Source organism: Centroberyx affinis, unplaced genomic scaffold (assembly GCF_046629955.1).
Source record: "Centroberyx affinis isolate AG114_WGS23_722 - 3 ecotype Tasmania unplaced genomic scaffold, CSIRO-AGI_Caff_v1 ptg001012l_1, whole genome shotgun sequence".
In the NCBI taxonomy this organism is placed as follows: Eukaryota; Metazoa; Chordata; class Actinopteri; order Beryciformes; family Berycidae; genus Centroberyx; species Centroberyx affinis.
This window is the reverse complement of record NW_027279574.1, coordinates 128,175-141,790: the sequence shown is the minus strand read 5'-3', so window position 1 is coordinate 141,790 and position 13,616 is coordinate 128,175. Positions and strand designations below refer to the sequence as shown.

General features: G+C 43.4%; 1 protein-coding gene and 1 long non-coding RNA gene across 2 annotated transcripts; both read left to right on the top strand.

Annotated features, from left to right (window-relative positions):
- The first annotated feature begins 1,528 nt into the window (after positions 1 to 1,528).
- calm1a (calmodulin 1a) lies at positions 1,529 to 13,057 on the top strand. The gene is made up of 6 exons (XM_071522621.1): positions 1,529 to 1,654; positions 9,789 to 9,819; positions 10,071 to 10,214; positions 10,315 to 10,421; positions 11,812 to 11,947; positions 12,435 to 13,057. Exons 1-6 carry the CDS (start codon positions 1,652 to 1,654, stop codon positions 12,461 to 12,463), a joined length of 450 nt encoding a protein of 149 aa, XP_071378722.1. The 5' UTR covers positions 1,529 to 1,651; the 3' UTR covers positions 12,464 to 13,057.
- On the top strand, positions 1,677 to 5,330 carry LOC139646858 (uncharacterized). Its single transcript, XR_011695496.1, has 4 exons — positions 1,677 to 3,763; positions 4,046 to 4,154; positions 4,526 to 4,733; positions 4,856 to 5,330. It is a non-coding gene; the product is annotated as an uncharacterized lncRNA (long non-coding RNA).
- Positions 13,058 to 13,616: the final 559 nt, after the last annotated feature.

The following is a 13,616-nucleotide window of genomic DNA, read 5'->3' as shown; positions in this document are numbered from 1 at the left end:
CTGATTAACTGAAACTTTTTTTTTCATGCCAACCCTTTCTATACCTCTAAAAATGATCCGCCAGTAGAGCTATACTCATCTCTGCTTCCCAGTCTAAATGGAGAGAAGCGTGAAGGACTGACTGTTTTCTTTACACAGATAAGCAAAAAGTGGAGAACTAAGGAGAAACTTAACTAGCTCAAACATGAAAAGCTCAAAAATGTGTATTTTCAGGTAACAGGGTCATATTGTGTGCATGCGTGCGTGTGTGTGTGTGTGTGTGTGTGAGGCTGTGTCTCAAATGGAAGGCAGCTGCCTGCTGCCTTGCTCCTTGTCCTTTGGAGGCAGCATTTTTGTATGAAGGTACCTGTAATGGTACGTTTCCAGAGGATCCGTCATTTCCACGCTTCCCATTCATTTTCAATGTAAGCAGCCGTGTAATGCTTTCTGGTAGCGGCACGGTGCGTTTCGAGAGACAAAAAGTTGAGGTCTAGGCTACTTTATGCAAATCAGGGGCGTCCAGTGTGACTCGCCGCCTCTGGAAACTCCTGAAACTCACGTACAAACTTTTAAACTAACCCTTGTCGATCTAAAATGAAGACAGATTCACCTGTTGGTCATTTGGAATAACTGCTTATATATTTTTTAGTGATAGTATTCAGTATAAATTAAAATTTTGTATAGATTTAATAAAATAGCTAATGTTAATACTATGACAACCACAATAGTTTAAGTATTACAGTTAAGTATTACAGAACATTTACTAACTTAAGTAATACTCAAGAACTACAATTAAATATTTAACATGTAATTCAAATGACATATATTCAGCAACTACTAGGTTTACTTTTCATAACCATTTCATTGCTTAGGCTGCAATATTTTTTTTCCTGCTTACAGTTTTAAATGTAGGACTTTCACTTGAGTTATACTGGTAGTTATACTGCAATTAATAGGCTATTTCTAATTTTACTAAAAATATTTATGTAGTATATATATAGTCAGTGGCAGTGACCTGAGAGTCCAAATTGCTGCTCAGCTGTCTGCCTTGCAGGACCACGTGGGCGGCCATGACTATTTAAGTAATTTTTTATTTTTTTATTACAGGAGTAATAGCAGTTGTAATAGTAGTAATAACAGTAGTAGCAGTAATAGTAGTAGCCTAATAGTAACAGTGGAGGTAGTAATACTAGTTGTAGCAGTAGTAGTAATAGTGTAACATTCAGGTTACTTCTACAACATAATTACTGTATGTTGAATAGCCAACTGGTAGAATTTAGGAATGGGAATGTTTTCACTACTAAACAACAAAAACTGCTTTTGTCAGCTCAACTTACTTCCATCCATTCAGGGCGCTGTTTTTTGCCCCGTGAAGTCTGGACCTGCACCTGCATTTTTTGTAAATATTTGATTGAGACATGACTTGACGCCTCCCTACCTCTGAAGGCTGCCTGATTAGGCAGCATTTAGCGGTTTAAGACATAGCCAGAGGGGCGGGGAGAGAATGCGGAAGTGAGTGAGCTTCTCCCTCAGTGCGGAGGAATACAGTGAGCCGTACAGCGGTGGTTCGCCCTCTCTGCCCTCCTCCAACCAGCCGTGCTGTTCAGTGGCAACCGTCCATTTCCTCTCCCCTTAGCGTTAGCACACCAACGTTTCCAGCGCCAAAACAGACATGGTGAGTATTTTATCAGCCACGTTTGGGAATATGTACGACTTTGAAATGTATTGAATTGATTGTATGTAAGGCATGGATGCTTCAGACCCGCCCGGATATTCGTTCTGGGGAAATATCTTGCCGCCTCCGTTGCAGAGGCTGTGTGTGGAATGGACTCATTGCACCGTTCAGATAGATAGCTAGCTAGCAAGCTGTTAACACAGTGCGGCGGCTAACGTTAGTCACATTAGCCTGGTCGCTGCCGGTGAGAGGCTTATTGCATATAAACATCGCATAGCCTCCAGCAGTGAAATTATACTGGATGTTAATCCACACTGAATGTGTGCAATACTAGTTACAGATGGCCACATAATTGGTATTGGTTATGGCGGGCCAGTTACCGGCTAATGTTAGCCTCACAGCTAATGTTAACGTTACATCTCAGAAGACAAGATACGCCGTTATGTGGGATAAAATTATGCCCATACACTGTTACAGTATCTAGGATAGTAACGCCAATTTGTAGTCTGGAGTTAGCTGGAAATGGTGGTTATAGAGCATGATTAACCAATACTCAATCTCCTTGCGCATAATTTGATTTTTGGTCACATTGCCTCAGCATACCCTGCATAACGTAATGTTAGTGCTAAGACCTGAATTTGAACATGGCTTTGGATGTTTAATTGAATCATGGCCATTCTCTGTTAATGAGGATGTTGATGAGTTGTGTGTTCTCGTTAATGCATGTCGAAAGAAACTGCCAAAACGCCCTCCGTACAGTTTGTTCCGTTTCATCTGTCTGTCTTGACCACGATAAGCCTGAGATTGAAGGGAAAATACTCCACCACAGGAAACGCCGGTGTTCCTCCTGTGATCTTGAACAGTTAACCAGCATGAACTTTTCATGGCTCTTTCCCACTTCTGGTTCAGAACTGTCAGCACAACTGACTGTGAAATCTTGTTTGGTTTAAAAAACAAATTGTCCATGAGTCCACAATGTCAGCTCCCAGCTCACAGATCGGAGTCTTGTTCTGCAGCTTATAGCTTTTGGAGGAAGTTGCCTACATTCACATACATTGAGTGGTTGTGTGAATAACTTGTTAATAATGTTGACCTGGTGGAGTGGACCTTTGCTTTAGGATACCAGCAAGTCCAACGTAGACCCACACTCCATAATCTGCTGAGCAAATTGTGTTCTTCTGGCTTTTTCAGTATGCTTGGAATGTTGTACGCTCTGGTTCAGTAAACTTCACCAGTTTTGTAAATACTTGACCCTCAGCAAAGCTTGCAGCAGTATATTAGTCATGTTCATGTTTGCAGGAAGTTATTTCCTCAGAATGTACAGGGTCACACCTTCAGTGAAATGCTTGTTGTATCTGAAATGCTGCTGAATTTACTAGTATTCCTTGATACAGCCTCTTTAAACACACATTTACTAATATGTCTGAGTTTCATAGGGTTTCATATAGCACCTGTAGATTGGGTGAAATTGAGTGCCAGTCTGTGTTGGTTAAATGCCAGTTTGGCTCCAAATTTTCTATCCATCAGCAAATGGAAACATTGCTGAACTAGGCTACTTTTAAATGGTCAAGGCAACATTCTTCTTTGTAGCTTGTTGCTCGCACCACACAGAGCCAACCCAGGTTGGGTGTTGCAGGCCCGAAACCCAGGCGATGGATAATGACTTCATTTTATCCCCTTATCAAAATTAAATGTATTGAAGATTTTTATTAATTGTGATAAATATTGGATATTTAGTGTTTTATGATTGGCAACTCCGTATGTTGGTTTAATTTAATTACATTTGAAGTTATATTTGGTTAAACTGAGTAGGGTTTATTTTCTGGACTAGTTGGATGTCCAGTGTTAGAATAATAACTATTTAAGTGTTCCCATCCCTACTGCATATGAATTTAAAACCTTTGCCCCTGGACATTCTGGCTGTGTCTTAAACGGCTAAATGCTGCCTAATCAGGCAGCCTTCGTAGGCAGGGAGGCATCAAGTCATGTCTCAATCGAATATTTACAAAAAATGCTGCCTGCTGAGGTGACTCCAACTGGGCAGGATTTGAAGGCAGACGTATGGCGTATGACAAATGGCGAGCAACAGCCCGGAGTTCGTGTACAAATGTAAGTTATTGTTATTTTTTTAACCTCAGATTTTTTTCTACCGAGAAATAGCCAGTTTAGTCACTGAATATCCATTCTCTTTTGATGCTTATTTAAGAAATTTGTTCCAACTTTAGGATTCACTGAAAACAGACTTTTTTTAGGTTAGCCTATCCGTTAGCTTACTAAGCAGACCATTGAATTATAGCCTAAAAGCTCGTAAGTTATAGTCTAAACTGTTATTTATTTAAAACGCAATGTTTGATTGTTGGTTAACCATTATTGAACTTCACCATTTCAAAGGGTCGACGGAGGATACCACTGCCTTTATTAAGGTCCGGCAGATGCAGGTCCAGACTATAGACTGGTCCAGACTTCACGGGGCAAAAAACAGCGCCCTGAATGGATGGAAGTAAGTTGAGCTGACAAAAACAGTTTTTGTTGTTTAGTAGTGAAAACATTCCCATTCCTAAATTCTACCAGTTGGCTATTCAACATACAGTAATTATGTTGTAGAAGTAACCTGAATGTTACACTATTACTACTACGGCTACAACTAGTATTACTACCTCCACTGTTACTATTAGGCTACTACTATTACTGCTACTACTGTTATTACTACTATTACAACTGCTATTACTCCTATAATAAAAAAATAAAAAAAATTACTTAAATAGTCATGGTCGCCCACATGGTCCTGCAAGGCAGACAGCTGAGCAACAGTTTGGTCTCTCAAGTCACTGCCACTCACTGTCTCTCCATCTCCTCCTTCCTCTTCGCCAGGTTCTCTGTCCTCCACCGGTAGGACATCCCCATTGCTCACACAGATGTTGTGCAGAATTGTACAAGCCATGACAACATCAGGGACGAAGTGGTGTCCACCTCCAGGGCATGGAGGAAGATGGCCCTCCACCTGGTCTTCATTGTGCCAAATGCTTGCTCAAAGACAGAGCAAGCTCTAGCATGATGGGCATTGAACTTGTAAAGCCAGGTAAGTATTTATGTAAAATGGATTATCGCAAGCAATCCTTTCACATACTTTACTCACATATGGAAAAATAATTAATAAATAAACCTGTGTTGTGCCACTCCTCTGACTGGGGTTTTTATAAGGTGTCACCAGGGAGATGGGCCTCTCCATGCATGGATACCCAGGGTACCTACCCAGAGGGAAGGTACCCTGTTGTGGATACACCCCTCGCCGATACAACGGACTGTGCCGGAGAATCCTGGAGTCTTGCACGGAACCAGGGAAACTGACAAATCATCACTGGACTTGGCTCTGTGGTCACATACAACCTGCAGCTGGATGGAAGGAAACAGCTTGCGGTTCTGATAAGACCAAGCTTCTGGCTCTCCAGCGGGTTTGATGCAGATACAGAGACATCATCAGACAGAGACAGCCATCAATGGCACCCATCGACTTTTGTGTATATAGTTTAGTTATTGTATATTGTGTATATATAACTATTATTGTGTAACTATTGTATATATGGCTAGTATATATATAGTTGCATTAGTGTAATTGTGTTTTGTTATGTAGATATGTAGTTATTTTTTATTGGTTACATATTTATGTTCAAATAAAGTACAAACATCATTATAAAAATGGTTGATTATTTAATAGCAGAAACAGTGCTTGAAATATTTTTAGTAAAATTAGAAATAGCCTATTAATTGCAGTATAACTACCAGTATAACTCAAGTGAAAGTCCTACATTTAAAACTGTAAGCAGGAAAAAAACAATTGCAGCCTAAGCAATGAAAAGTAAACCTAGTAGTTGCTGAAGATATGTCATTTGAATTGCATGTTAAATATTTAATTGTAGTTCTTGAGTATAACTTAAGTTAGTAAATGTTCTGTAATACTTAACTGTAATACTTAAACTATTGTGGTTGTTATAGTATTAACATTAGCTATTTTATTAAATCTATATAAAATTCAAATTTATACTGAATACTATCACTAAAAAATATATAAGCAGTTATTCCAAATGACCAACAGGTGGCAGTATAACCGCTGTAACTGACAGACAGCAGCTGCCGGTATTTGGCGATGTCATGACGTCGCGAGGAATTGCTGCCTTGGAAGTCCGTCTTAATCCAGATACCTTTACAGGTTCCTTCATACCAAAACGCTGCCTCTAAAGGACTCTGCCTCGCTAGACAGCAAGGCAGCAGGCAGCTGCCTTCCGTTGCTAGCTACATGGTTGTTTTATGGTTGCTGTAGCTACCTGATTGTATCCATCCGGAGGCTGTTGCATCACTGGAGACTTCTTTAGAGCCCAAAGCCTCCTGGTAGAATATTCAATTAGACTCTGTTGCCTGGCAACATAATGCACTTCCTGCCAGTATGTTTTAGCGACAAATTTGGTTCCACGAAGTAGTAACTAAATCACTGGAGTTTAAGAGGCTCCTGTGTTGCCTCACAGTTTTCACACATCTTCCACTTACCGATAAGAGTGTAGGTCAGATGTGCTCATCGTAAGGCTGCTGAGTGGACCATATGTGCCTCTATTGCCGAGGATTGCTGAGCGTTACATCAAGAGTTTCATTGTGTGTTAAGTGATGACATGGATAAGGTCCACACAGCTCCGTTTTCGACTGTAGATGGAACTGTGGCGGTCTGTGCACTGACAAACAAGCACTCTTCAGTTTGGCTTAGCTCTACACTCTACATTTTGGGCACATGCAACACTTGCAGAAAAGCAATGTAATGCAAGAACGGTTTCAACCATGATGAAACATTTGCTCCTTTCTCTGCTGTTGATTCCAATACAATTGGGGCAGTATTTTTTATGGATTTACCAAAGGTTTCTGTCAAGAGATTACTCAGGAGATAGACAGCCTACTTGTTATATTCCTAATTATATTCTACAATATACTGATTAAAACATAAAAATAGAATTGTTGGTTGTACATTCTTCGATTCTATCACGGCCTGCAGGGGCGCGCTCACACACACAGAGTCACACACACAGGAACGTGGTCTGGATTGCCAGGCATTGCAGCACCTTGTGAGGAATTTGGCCTGGATATTAGAGTAGGTTAGCAGCTTGTTACTATCCCTAGAGAGAGTAGTACACACATGCAAGAACGCAGTCTCTCCTTTCTTGATACACACACACACACACACACACACACCCCATTAACCATATACTGAAAGTCTCATTAGTATTGCATGACAGTACCAATGGCCTGTGGTTAAAACATTTCATCTGCGACCGTAATCCTCACCTCTCCTCCCTCTCATCCTCAATTCTCTAGGGTCAGACGGATATAGGTACAGTTTGGATCAAATGGCAATATTTGGGCTATTAACATGCTGCTGAATTGTTGGCCAATAGCTTAATTGGAAAACATTTAAAACGGATTTCCTTGCATCAACCACTAAGATTTAGCTTTCAGATAAAGTTTGATGACAAGATTCTCTGATGGATGATTTCTATACATTCAAAGATTCAAGTCAGTCAGATGTCATGGACCTCAGAACCTCCTGAAATGAAGTGTAGAAAGGAAAAGAGAATTGAGATTAGATGTGTGGGATGTGATGATGGTGTTAGGGAATTTACTGTTCAGTGTTAACTGTGTGCAGCAGCATGTTATGGAGGACAGGACCTTGAAGATCTGTGTTTTTCTGCACTCTTGGACTGTCTTGTATGTGCCAAGACTTGTAAGGAGAGCAGGACAGTCCTACTGAGTTTTGGAAAAAGTGATTTTCAATTTTGGCTCATTTTTCCCATAGCAACCTGCTTATAAATTTTGGAAATCCTGATGACTCTGAACTCAATAAGGCAGACTCCTGGGGAAAGGGCAAGATTTTAAGGCCTGTGTGGAGAACGTGGCCAAGCCAGGCGAGGCCATTGGGTGTGTGTTCATGACCCATGATGCTGTCAGGGAGGTCAGATGACCAGCCAACCGATCCTCCCTGGGAGCTGCAACTGTAGCGATGAGATGACAGGCCACAGGTTCACACACACACACACACACACACACACACATACACACACGCACACCCTGTGACCTCCCCTGGTCTGGACACTATTCCTCACACACAGCTTAAATCAATTGACCTGACACACACATTTGTGTGACCTCCTCTGGCCTGGCCTCTGACACACACACAGACACTGACACTCCATCAGACTGTGTTGAAGGCTCTTCCTCTATTGATAACTCAATACTGTCCACCAGGACTACTGCAGGAGGTGGACACTTCACTCCATCCATCCATCCATCCATCCATCCGTCTCTCCCTCCCTCTGTCCGTCCGTTCTGACTGTGCATCTGTCAAAGAGGTGGACAGACAGCTAAGCCTCTCATTGTCACACACACACACAACGGCACAGCAAGCAAGGCTCTCCACAGTCTCACCCAGTTGGAGTCGGATGCAGCCAGGGAAGGACGCAGTCTGGTCACGTACACTCACAATGCTGCAAGACACATGGACAGAAAGACAGACGGACAGTTAGGCAGGTAGGCAGACAGATTTATTGAGAGACAGATAGATGGATGGACAGATAGCCAGACAAACATCAACAAAGGGACCGACTTCACTCATCCAGCTATCCTGAAAGAGAAAAACGCAAGACATCATCCATCCAGCGAGGTCATTGCTCATCCACTGAGCTTTACCACTCCAGAGGGATTGTGAAGACTTCTGTCATCCATCCATCACTCACCCCAGAAGGACTGAAAGACGAGTTAACCATTATCCATCCGTCTGTCTGCTCCTTCATGCATCCATCCAACCATCTACCCATCCAGGACTAAGCGACTTCAATCCATCAATTTTGCCATCTACTGAAGTGTGACTGAGTCCTATCTCCATTTATCCTTCCATCCATTACCTGCCCATTCAGAGAGACCGCAGAAACTGTCCATCAATCCCTCCATCTATCAGTTACCCATCAAGTGGGACTGACTGACCTCCATCTTCCTCCATCTGGCCATCATTTATCCGTCCATCTATTCTTCCCATCCCAATCGTCCATCCCTGCTGTCTTTCCCCCAGCATGCTGCCTAAGAAAGTGGCTCTGTACCCGGCGGAGGACGAGCTGGTGAGCCTGTCCACCGTCTACGACCTCCTGGACGAGCAGCAGTATTTCTACAAGGAGCTCATCCAGCAGCAGGAGAGGAACTACAAAACCTTCCTCCAGATGCTGGTGGACTCGTCGTCCAGCCGCATGGACGGCCTGGTCAAAGAGCTGCAGGACCTGAAGAACTGCCTGCAGCGCACCAGGGCCGAGCTGGCCGAGGTCCGAAAGCAGGGCGCCCAGAACGGCAAGCGGGCCGAGTGCCTGGCCGAAGGCTTGGTGATGGTGCGCGGTGCGCTGGACGGCCTCAGCGCCAAAGCGGGCGTGACGGCAGGAGGAGGCGGGGTGGATCTGAAGCACCGCAAAGGAGGTGGAGGTGGAGGAGGAGGTGGGGGGTTGAGGCTGGATGGGGGAGGAGGAAGAGGAAGTGGAGGAAGAGGAGGAGGGGCGAAAGCGCCAGAGCCGAAAGCAATGAAGCTGTTGGCGGATCTGACGGATATCCATTTTGAGGAGTTCCAGGTGGAGAGCCGTGAACGCGTGCACACAGTGAAATTGATGGTGTTAACTAGAGCATAAGAGCATCAGTGTGTTTGTGATGCCATGTGGTCTCGGCTCTTGTTCATACCTGCATTTCAGACGGCTATCGGCCGCACACACTGGACAGAGCAGAGAGCAGTGCAGAGCATGCTATCGTGATGTATTGGGTGTTTGCTCTGTTTGATTTGTGGTCGTAGTATAAGTGTGATGGCTCTTGCCAATTGGCTGTTGGCTGGGCAGGGGAGTCTTGACCCTCTCCAGGCTGGGACGTGAATGAGAAATGTCCTCCATCACCCTGGGACACAATTTGATTAAAACTGTTCGCTATTCTGGCCATTTGGGTCCCGACCTCTAGTTGAAGGACTATAAACGACTGTCAGACTTTAAAAATTGATTTTCTCTGTCTCTCTCCCTTCCTTCCCCCTCCCCTCCCCTCCCCTCCCCTCCCTCTCTTCTTCTCTCTTTCTTTCTAGGCTGACCAACTAACAGAAGAACAGATTGCTGGTAAGGTGACCCCCAGACAGCAGTGCTCTGTATTGATTTAAATGTGTACGAGTCAACATGAACAATACTGGAACACAGGCTTGAACAACCTCACACACAGGCTGTTCTCTATATAGATCCATGCATCGGCAGCTGCAACCTAAATTTTGTTGTTTGTTGTTTCGTCTTGTGCTGTTGCTGACATTCTCCTCTTTTCGTCCCCTCCACCTCTCCCTATCTCTCCGTTGCCTTCCTCTCCTCCGCCTGTCCAGAGTTCAAGGAGGCCTTCTCCCTGTTTGATAAGGACGGGGATGGCACCATCACCACTAAGGAGCTGGGCACCGTCATGAGGTCGCTGGGTCAAAACCCGACTGAGGCCGAACTCCAGGACATGATAAACGAGGTGGACGCCGACGGTACGATGGGAAGGCTTTCACTGTGACACCCCGAGTTTCTAAAACATTCAGGCAGTAGTTTGCAAGTTTTCTCAAGCTTTCTGACCTTTTGTCTTCCTAGGCAACGGGACCATTGACTTCCCAGAGTTCTTGACGATGATGGCGAGGAAAATGAAAGACACCGACAGTGAGGAGGAGATCAGGGAGGCCTTCAGGGTCTTCGATAAGGTAGGCCTGGGTGTGTGCGTGCGTGTTTGTGTGCAAGAAGCTTTGTATTACTCTGTTGCATAATGAAATGTTTGTCTTGTCAAAGAAAAAGATAAGGAACCTAGGAGCTGGGTCACATTCCTCCCGGGGGAGGAACTGTGAACTGAACTGATAAAGATCTGACATTTGATCCAATATTTTTGGAACGAAGCCACTGATAGAGACAGTGCATAAAATAGGCCACGCCCATCGTGGGGGAAATCACTGCACCGCTCTCCATTCACTTTGTGTGACTGCATGCACATAATTGTCGTTATTGCCCAAGTTAAACATGCCTAAAAGCTGTTGTGTGGTGGTTCAGCGTCGCTCAAACATATAGTCTGAAAAGCATAGCTGTATTTCAGATTTTTAAATATTAAATGAAATTATTCAAGGTCAACTTATTATCTTACCTGGTGATTAAATGAAGTAGTGGTAAATCTCAAAGTATTTCACTTCAGGTCACTGCGTGGGATAATTTATCCAGCTTTATTGGAGTAATGAAAAAGGACATTGATGGAGGCCAATTAAGTTCATTTTTTCAATGTACATTTCCCTCTCTTTTGGAGGCAGTGTGCCGAAATAATTCTTTGACATACAGTGCTGTGCAAAAGTCTTAGGCACATGTAAAAGAACAAAAAAGTAAAGCGAGGATCCTTTCAAAAATAATTTAAATGAAAAGTTTCTAAATATCAAAAAATGTCTATAAAGAGCAGTCTACTGACACTAATGCAGAAAAAAAATAAAGGTCTAAGACACAATTTATATAAAAACTCTTGGGTGCCTAAGACTTCTGCACAGTAACGTACTTTGTCTACTTGAAAACAGGAAAAACCTTGTCAGGCTGTCCATATCTGAAAGGATTTCCTCCCGATCGCCGCTTTTGCCGGTTTGTTGGCGATATTGTTTTCCCCCACAGTGGGCGTGGCTTTCGAAGTATGACGCGCTCTGCAGTGTCTCTATAGGTGATAGGCCAACATTCTGTATCTTTAAATTTGGCCATTTTCATGCCAAAAATTCCAAGTATTGAGTGTTTTCCCCAGGGAGGAAAAGTCTCTGAAACATAATTTAGACCATTATGGGACACTAAAACTCCAGTGAAGCCTAGGATGATGATGTTGATAATAATAAACATTCACAAGCATACGTGTGTTGAATCCAATCAAAATGTCACATTAGGATCCATTCAGGTTATGGCTTCCCATAGACAACCAGTGTAGTATTGATCAATTATACAATAAATATGTAATCAAACAAACTGCATCATATCAGAGGTTCATGATACTGACTGACCAATACTCAATTTGTATTAAAAAAAAACAAACCTCAATTTCTGGATATTTTTAACTGACCACTCGTCTCACGTGTCCAGGATGGTAACGGTTACATCAGCGCGGCAGAGCTGCGTCACGTGATGACCAACCTGGGAGAGAAGCTAACGGACGAGGAGGTGGACGAAATGATTCGAGAAGCCGACATCGACGGAGACGGTCAGGTCAACTACGAAGGTACGGGAGATTTCGAATCTCACATCGCAAAAATAAACAAAAAAAGCCCAACTAACGATATTAGCACAGACAGTCGCAGGCATAGATAAACACACACAGGCACAGACGCAGCTGCACGCACACATCTCCTTTCTTCCATCATCAGTATTATATAATTACTTCCTGTTTGTGTGTAACAGGACACTGTTATGTAAGCAGCCAAACACTCATCAATGACAGACTAGAGCTGCATGGTAATTGCGTGTGTGTGTGAGAGATAATGGCGAATGCCTTGTTCCTGTCTGTTTGCCTAATGATCAATAATAATGATGTTCCACTACAAATGCGAGCGCTCAATTTTGAGTACTTGTTGATAGTATCAATGTGATTACTGTTAACTAGAAATAGTGAAAAAGTAATGTTTGTACTGACTGTTTCCAAAATGATGAATTGATTGGTTACTTAATAGTTTTTTTGTTGTTTTTTTTCTCCTTGTGTGTCTTTACAGAATTTGTGCAGATGATGACCGCCAAATGAAGTGGGCCCTCATTCAAAGACAAAGAATCAGTCAAATGTTTCACTTACCTCTTATCGCAAAAATCTACATTTATTCATACTGTTTCTGTATAGAAATCTTAAACTGAATGTCGGAAAACTGAAAATCTGTCCATATAAACAAGCTAAAAAAAAAAAAGGGTTGTAAAAAAACAAAACAAAAAAAACACCTAAATGAATCTGCATGTACTGGCTCGTATTCCCCGCCCCCCACCCCCCACCCCGCCCGGCGCTGAGCTGCCCAATCAGATCACAACTCGTTAGCCGAGCAGCCTATCCGCGGCCGGCTCGTTTTGGCCTCTGCTCCTCTGCTTCCTGGTTCCATCTGCGTGATGTCATGACGATTATTTGGGCTGGCCAATCGCATTTCTTCATCTATTCCTTCCTGTTTTCTTTGTCTGTTCTTCATGCATGCAGCTTTAGACGGGTTATAGCGGCGAGCCCGGCGGCAGAGAGGCCGGGCTCCACAGAGAGGAGGGAGGGGGTCGGCTGACAGACGGGACAGGAGTGAGTGAACCGGCGGAACCTTTGCAAGTTTGCTTATCTAAATGAACTAAGCGGTGACAGAGATATTTTTAAGAAAAACATTACAGCGAAATAATAAAAAAAAACTCATTTTAGATTCTATGTTTCTGGCATGTCAGGATACTCGCTCTATTCTTTGTGTGTTTACCTTTTTTTGGGGGGGGGGGTGAAGTGGGGATGCGGGGGCGGGGGGTAGATTTGAGCCCCTTGGGCAGCGGGTGTCTTCTAGACTGGAGGGGATTGGGTTGGCTTTAAAGGTGATGATACATGAGAGCAATTTTTGAGGCAACACAAGGAGTCAATGTTGCCTTTAGCAGGGTTGGAGATTTGCAAATGACAAAATCTTGGTTCTTCCCAGCTGTGGAAATAAGCTCCGGTGTGTTGCCTCAGATGTTGCCCGTGTATCATGACGTCAGGGCGTTACTTTCAGATTAGTGGGGACGGGGTCGGTGCTTTGCGGCGTTTCTATCTTGTGTTTGTGTGTGTGTGTGTGTGTGTGTGAGTGTGTGGATGTGTGTGTGGGTGCGGCGAGGCCCGGCCCAGTCCGACTGTTCTGTTCAGTTCAGTTGATCTGCATTCCAAGTTGTACATGCTAGTCTTTACATTTTGT

Bases quoted from the DNA above. Each gene is read 5' to 3' on its own strand.
- calm1a (XM_071522621.1), top strand. The intron at 9,820-10,070 runs GTAAGGTGACCC...CCGCCTGTCCAG, and splicing joins AACAGAAGAACAGATTGCTG to AGTTCAAGGAGGCCTTCTCC. The intron at 10,215-10,314 runs GTACGATGGGAA...TTGTCTTCCTAG, and splicing joins AAACGAGGTGGACGCCGACG to GCAACGGGACCATTGACTTC.